The sequence below is a fragment of the Gymnodraco acuticeps genome, unplaced genomic scaffold (assembly GCF_902827175.1).
Source record: "Gymnodraco acuticeps unplaced genomic scaffold, fGymAcu1.1, whole genome shotgun sequence".
Lineage (NCBI taxonomy): Eukaryota > Metazoa > Chordata > Actinopteri > Perciformes > Bathydraconidae > Gymnodraco > Gymnodraco acuticeps.
In genome coordinates this window covers 1,600,117-1,608,087 of record NW_022989819.1, presented here as the reverse complement: position 1 = coordinate 1,608,087, position 7,971 = coordinate 1,600,117, and the positions used below count along the sequence as shown (strand labels likewise).

The 7,971-nt window shown below is 39.8% G+C and overlaps 1 protein-coding gene across 1 annotated transcript; it reads right to left on the bottom strand.

Annotated features, from left to right (window-relative positions):
* Positions 1–289: 289 nt before the first annotated feature.
* Positions 290–7,246, bottom strand: LOC117557337 (mucin-5AC-like). The gene is made up of 9 exons (XM_034233142.1): positions 7,118–7,246; positions 5,460–5,547; positions 3,224–4,513; positions 3,091–3,122; positions 2,867–2,965; positions 2,513–2,672; positions 2,289–2,353; positions 1,973–2,068; positions 290–1,379 (listed from the first exon to the last, which is right to left on the bottom strand). Exons 2-9 carry the CDS (start codon positions 5,491–5,493, stop codon positions 1,128–1,130), a joined length of 2,028 nt encoding a protein of 675 aa, XP_034089033.1. The 5' UTR covers positions 5,494–5,547; positions 7,118–7,246; the 3' UTR covers positions 290–1,127.
* Between the last annotated feature and the right edge of the window lie 725 nt (positions 7,247–7,971).

The following is a 7,971-nucleotide window of genomic DNA, read 5'->3' as shown; positions in this document are numbered from 1 at the left end:
GCCGTCTTTTTGGAGGACTAACATAAGGGAGATTTTAAAAAAGAAACATAAATAAGACTGACTGACAATTAAAAAAAGGATTGTATTGTTTGATCAGCTCATCCCCTATCTTGTTTTTTTATGTAAAACCTTACGCTTAACATTCATGAGTAACTATATAAAAGTAGAGGTAAATCCACTTAGTTACGTCACACCACTTTAACACCAGGAATCAATTATTGAACCGTTTGATTAAGTAGGCAAAAGGTTGCAGAAAACACCAAACAGACAAAAATGACAGGACCTAAAATTTCACATGTGAATTATTCAATTGAATATTCACGATATATAGTTTATTATAGCTCATTTAATTATAAGGCACAATCATATTTTACACAGTACACACAACTAGAATACATTTTAACATTTCTAATTGCATTTAACATTTACATGACACCATTATACCTTAAAATATTCTCTGTAAACCACACAATATAGACACCTCAAAATTCACAAAAATATTAACTAAAGAGTAGCCCAAAGTACTTAATTGCACACTTCATTAAACCTTCAGCAAACCTTCACAACACCCTGTAACAGCTCAACATGTGTGTGTTTCATAAAGTGCATTTAGAGTCAAAGCTGTGATACTCTCACAATGGTTTGAAGAGAAGATAATCTAGGGAGAGTTTAAAGTAATAAAACATTTCTAACCACATCAATACAAAAAAACGTGTTTAGGCTCACTCACCCATACGAATACGTCTAAAATAATTCCGATAGGTGCAAACAAAAACAGTTTTAGCTTTCTTCAAGAAAACAGTTCTTGAAATTAAGTTATGGGCAAGTGCATGGCTCAAAGAAATGACATGGTGATTCAAAAATATTTCTTAAAAATCCACTGAGAAAAAAAGTTTAAAGTGAAAAATGATTGTGTTAATTGTATAGCTGATTTGCACCTCAAATGTAAAGTGATTCCTGAAGTTATATAAGATATAATTTTTCATTTACAAATACATTACAATCACATGTGAATATCAGTGAGATAAATGAAGTAGTGCTATCCTCTGCATTCTCTGGAGGAATGACACAAAGCTCTGATTACCTAATGACCCGCAGAGCAGCTGAGCTAGCTCCTACTCAGAGACTCAGAGCAGTAAAGTGATGGCGAGCAGGCAAAATAAGGAAGCAACCAATTCTGTGTTGAGATGAGGACCTCTTGTGGAGAAATTAGGAACATTCAGCGTGCCGTTCAACCGCAGGCAGGAGGTCATAGTGGCGTTGCAGCACTCCAGGTGACATGGAGGTAGTGTGGAGGCCTTGCATGGAGTCAGGTAAGAACAGTTGGTGGTGCAGCCTGCCGTCCACTTCAAACCAGACCCCTCTGTCTCCTTTTTCAGCTGAAAAGGCAATAGTGAATGAGAAAAAACATTGAAGGACAAGTGGTTGAAAGTCTAAATAAGAGAGTGTGTGTTGTCGGTCTATTCATTCGAGAATACAATGAGCATATTATATACATAGAAACTTAACTTTATTAGAATATCTTAAAGAAACAAGCAGAAAAAAAGTGCTGATAGGAGTCTTTTACATAATTTAAGCCTGTGGGCTGCCAACATTTTTCGAAAGAGAATTTTAATGAATTATTAATATTTTCAATGATTTACAAGCACAACAACTAGTTGATGTAACATGGCTCCACATAAAATACACTGTATTATAGTTTCCTTTACATTTGTCTTCACTATTTGTGTGCAGTATACAAAGGCATACGGCACATTTGTTTGTGTATCTTGGGTTTATGGCTCAGTCTAATTGAGTTTGTGATGAAAAAAGACACCAATTGGGTAAGGACCATTTCAAAGCTGCTAAACAAAGCCAACAATGAATGCATAGAATGCTGGCTAAAATCTTCCTGCACTCCAGATGGTTAAACATTTAAAATCAATGATATATTCATAAATATGACATTCAATATTGCCAGAGCAGTTCTCACCTGACAGTGTGGCTGTGAGGGGGTGCATGTCTGGGCTGTTTGAAAAGTTGTGTAGCAATCTGTGCCAGTACATGAACCAATGTGGCATTTGTTTCCCTGAAAAAAAGAAAACAGAAGAAGCAATGATACTAATCTCACACCAGACATGACTAGCAGAATTTTTCCTTCGACAGTCACATCTGTTTGCAGTTAGTGAGAAAAAACAAGAGGAGACGAAATGAACTTCAGCGATACACACAACTATAGCTTTCTGTCACCATATATGCATCTATGAAAATGCGAGCAAACACAAATAAATCCCTCCGTTTGTCTTTACTTTGTTTGCGGTTGTTGGAAGAATGGTGGTTTTCATTGTGGGTTTGGTTGATGTCCTTGGCATTACTAAAACCAGGAAAAGAAAATAATGAACCCTTAAAAAAATTGCAACCTTACAATTACAAGTATACATCTGTAAATATCATACATGACATAAATCCTTAATTGCCTCGCTGTATTACCATCATTAAGCCGTCATAAAATGGGGACGTTAAAGATGAGTACCTGTGGTTGTATTCATCATCATGGATGCAAAACTGCTATTAAGGCAGCCGGTAGAATTGCAGCAGTACACAGAGCAGTTGGTCTGAGAGGCGTTGACGCAGCTATCAGCACAGGACAAGCTGCAGCCAACGGTGTAACACATGTCCGTCTGTTTGATCAGCTGACACAGTGAAGAATGACATATTAGAAGACACATTTGAGATGCTTTTGTCTTTTTGAACATATCATTGACCACTAAGCAAGATATACTGAATTTCCTAAAAGAAGCAAAAGACTGTTAGGGTGGTTCTTTGTTATGGACAATGCATCAAATCGTTTTGTTCAACTTATTTTCAGTATCATTTGCGTCCCTACCTGACACAAGCAGACACCATCAGCACATAACGTTGTATTCTGACTGGTGTACATCGTATAGCAGTCTGTGTAGTTACAGGTGAATGAGGGGCAGTACATCTGTGTTTGAGAGAGACGAAAAGTATATTATGAGGGTCAGAGGCTAAAGGGAAAAAAACACATAACATCATTACAGTTTACTCTAAATAAGGTGGACTTGCAATGCTCATCGATGTAACATTTACCATAGTGGTTCCATTCATACCAGTCATGCCACCTGCACCAAAAAGATAGATGTCATGATTAAAGATACAGAAAGATAGACAACATAATACGAAACACAATTCTTTTTTTTTCATGAAACAAATGAAGCTTTACAAGTAGAGTTTGATGAAGGAGTTGTGGACATCATTGAGGTCCAAGGACCAGAGTTTGACGTCATGGAAGAGGAAGAGGAGGAGGAGGAGGAGGATGAGGAAGAGGAGGAGGAGGAGGCAGGTCCGGACATGGTGCTGGCTGTTAAAGCAAATGTAGAGGAAGCAGAGGTGGATCCTGGATTATTAGCACTGATTGAATTATCAGTGGTGATAGCAGCTGTAGATGCATAATTGGCTGTGATGCTGGTGCCAGACTGTGTGGTGGATGTGACGGAGGTTGCTATGCCTCCGGAGGTTGTTGTGGGAGACTGGGTGGCGGGTCCTGTGGATGCTGTGACTCCAGATGTGGGTGTGGATGTAGGGGAAGGAGTGGTGGTGGATGCTGTACCTCCAGAGGTTGCTGTGGGTGTAGGGGACTGGGTGGTGGATGCTGTGGAAGGTAAGGTGGGTGTGAGTGTAGGGGATTGGGTGGATGCTGTGCCTCCAGAGGTTGCTGTGGGTGTGGGGGACTGGGTGGATGCTGTAGCTCCAGATGTTGCTGCCGGTGTAGGAGACTGGGTGGTGGATGCTGTGACTCCAGATGTGGGTGTGGATGTAGGGGAAGGAGTGGTGGTGGATGCTGTGACTCCAGAGGTTGCTGTGGGTGTGGGGGACTGGGTGGTGGATGCTGTGACTCCAGATGTGGGTGTGGATGTAGGGGAAGGAGTAGTGGTGGATGCTGTGCCTCCAGAGGTTGCTGTGGGTATGGGGGACTGGGTGGTGGATGCTGTAGCTCCAGATGTTTCTGCTGGTGTAGGAGACTGGGTGGTGGATGCTGTACCTACAGAGGTTGCTGTGGGTGTAGGGGACTGGGTGGTGGATGCTGTGACTCCAGATGTGGGTGTGGATGTAGGGGAAGGAGTGGTGGTGGATGCTGTACCTCCAGAGGTTGCTGTGGGTGTGGGGGACTGGGTGGTGCTGCTAATTGTTGTACCTCCAACAGTGGTGGAGCTGGCAGGCTGGGCGGTGGGGGTTGCTGCGATAACGGCGATGGACTGGACCATGGTTGTGGGTCCAGAGGTGGTGGCAGGGGGCTGGGTATTGCTGGTGGCTGCTGGGGTGGCTGTAGTGGTCATGACAGTGGGGGACTGGGTGGTGCCGGTGGTTGTCATGGCTGCCATGGTGGTAGTAGGTGCTGCGGTTGACATGGAGGCAGTAGTGGAGGAGGACGGGGACATTGTAGTAATTGATTGGGCTGACACTGAAGGCAGCAGTAGTCCAAACAGGAGCACGTACAGCATGCCTGTGCAGCCTGGTATTATGGGGAAAAGAACATATGTATTTTATTGTTTGGAAACCAGATGTGAAATGAAAATCTGTTATTTAGCTGAGCTCGCACGTATTATATTTGTTTTACACTGGTTACCCAAAAAAAATAGACCCTCAAATATTTTCTTAGAATAGCCGTGAGTTAAAAAGTGTATTTAGGTTCAACAATACAAGTACTAAGTGATTCCTAAAGAGAACGGTAAAGAAATAGCTCAAATAGACATAATATAAACTAATAGGCATGTATGCTTGCACTTGTTTTGTCCACGCACAGAGCGCTGTGCACTGTAACTATGCCGACATGCATGTGTCATCTATTCACGAGAGAGCTACATAATGACAACTTTGCTTTTGGGACTGACGCAATTGAGTCCCAAAGTTTCAATGGTTTTAACTGCATTTATTTTTTAACAAACACCTGTATTTTGACTTAGACAACCATTACAGTGTGTATACATTTTCTACATGGCACACTATGTACAACAAGCAGTACAAGAAATAGAAAGGAGATGTTTCGGATATAAAACATTATCATTGGAGACATTTTAGGTTGTGTAAAATGTTCTTTTTTAAATTTGGCTAATCTTTAATGTTTTTTTTATGCATGTTTCTCAGTTAACATGAAGCTGTCTTTGGCTCTTTTCCTGCTGTAACAAATGCAAATGTCCCTTCTGTGGGACGAATAAAGGTATTCGAATTCTCAACTCCATTAATACGATATCTACTTTAGTTTGTCCCTTTTTGCTGTATTTCTTTTGATAATTTTCCTTATCTGAATTTAGAATCTCAAGATAGAGAATGTCGATTCTTGCATCGCAAACAAAGTTAACTTTACTGACAAGCTTGGCTCGTTCTTCTATGTACCTCAAAGTGTTATCATGTATGTAAGCACTGACAGTGATTTTAAATGAGCAAACACACACTCATACCTGTGTCTTTTATGAAAGTAGCGGAGGCCATCATCACATTAGCAGAAATGGAGAGAGCTCTTTGTCCAGTGTGTACTGAAGTTATTTCCTAAAAATCATAATAAAGGGAAGAGAAAAATACACAACTTACATGACAGCTGAGAGAAGTTCTGCTAGTAATTCACTATTAGTACACAGATGTAAAATAACAAATGTCTGCATGCAGGATAAACAGAGCTATCTATGACAAACAGAATTAAGAGTGCTGACATTAGATCTTTGTGAGGGATGGTAATATGGGCACAATGGAAATTGTTTACCATTGCTAGCCATGCATGACCTTTCATTGTATCCCACCTGGGCACTTCTTTTGATATGACACTCAGCTGAGTCTTATCTGTTTACAATCCTCTTATTGTTCAGGTAAACTGATCTGATAATTGTTTAGTTGACAATAAGACATTGTTAAATGTGAGATTTAAAGCTACAATAATATTCTTTTATATTTGTACCCACCGTTTCTCACATGATATTGGTCTTGTAACATTATCAGCACTATTTATTACTCTGTTTTGTCTTGCATTATATTTATAGTTTTCTTCTTCCATTTGTTTTATAATTATGTTGCTTTGTTGGAGGTTTCTTTTCCATTATACACTGTAGCTACTGTGCATATGAACTCAAAGCCTTTGAACCTAGTTTCATCTAGAACAAAAGCTTAGTCATAACATTTTAAATCAAGCATGAGAAGCAATTTCCATCAATGGTCTCCCCCGCATGAGGTCATTTTTGCCAAGACTAATTCTGTGTAGTGACTTGCAATTATATCATATATCTGTTTGCAGTGGTTTATTATTGAAGACAATTAAAATGTGTTTGTTCCTCCATCAGTCCCCTTGGGAGAGTTGCTGAGCTGCACGGCTTGTTTTTTCCGCTCTCCCCTGGAACCCAGCCTCCTATGCCTCCTATGGGCTCTACACCCTGGAAACTGGGTGACAACAGTGGCCATTTTGGCCTCTGTGTGAAAATGTATGAGTTTAATTGGAAAAAGTGAAGATACTATATCCAAGAGAATATTCAGATTGATGAACAGCATCAAGAGGTGTGTTCAGGTGTTACATTTTCATGCTGTTAATTACACCTTCCTGGGGTTTGCATTTTAATTATGTTGTACTGGTGATCGGATTCAAGATTGAATTTCAGGACTATTCAAACGAAAACAAATGAACCCTCAACATAATCCAAATGTAATGTAAATATTTGTGTCTATATCATTTTTGAAATGAGGAAAGGCTATAAGCGGAAAACCGGACAAGTTTTGAGTTTATCACAATCAGCCAAAACATTAATCTTAAGGATATGACTCATCCTTATGAGATTTAGCGACTCCAAAACATGTTAAAATTGCCTGAAATACAGACAGATTTACTCTGAAGTGAAAATGATTGTAAATGAAATGAATAATTCTCGATATAAGTTATTGTTTTAGAGAAACATTTGGACCAGAAGCATCAAAACATAACTGATACCACAAATTCCCCCACTGCTGTATCATTCTCAGGCTACAATAGCACCACTGTTTCTGACCAGCATCTCCCTGTGCACAAGCATCAAAGCTCTATTTAGCTGAATTCAAATCATGCTCACAAAATCTAACATTTAAAATCAGAACCACTCACCTGCTGTGAAATATCTGTTTTTTTTGTTGTCAGCTGTGGTTGAAGTGAAGGACCTCTCTCTCTCTCTGGCTTTCCTATCTCTGTTGCTCTCTGTCACCACCACCCCTTCGTTTCCTGCCGACACTCAAGTGGTAACGTAATAAGAGGAAAATCTCACCTGCACAGCTTTAATGTTGTGAGAGGAGGAGACTAAAGGCCTGCGGTTGCTGGGTGGGTCTAAAGTTGCCCTATAATTGATGTGGAAATGATTCTTGGAAACAGGTACTTTGGGTATTAAGGTGAAAATACATCATAAAAAAGTGTTTCATAATTTTCGCTAAATGACCTTTTATGAGTTTTGATGTGAACATAGAATGACTTGCTTGATTTAAACACCAATTAATTGAAATTGTAAAGAAGTATTTATAAAAAATGTGCTGTATTTCATATTGCTACATGGGATCAACAGGTGAATAAACACTTTTAAACAACGTTTCTACCTTCAGGGATCAAAATATCTTTTAAGTGCACTGTACAGTATGAATCAACATAAAAGATGATATTAGGTGACAGTACTTTGCATTGTTTCGGTTGCTTTGGTTTTAGTTTGTTTAAACTGTGCACCCAGCATTTAAAGATTTACTCAAATAGCTCAGCGGATTACGCCTTTGTGAGTCTATACGAGTACAGGTGAGATTTCACTGCCCTGTGGGGTGATTGTATAGGAAACTCCTGGTTTCTGTTCAACACAATGTGAAATCAGACCCTCTCTCTCCCTCTGCCATAAAGCCCCCACACACTACAATTACCTCTTTGTGGACTAAAGACCGTAGAATTCTTGGGCACCACACAAAAGGCACAATTCAGGTGACAGA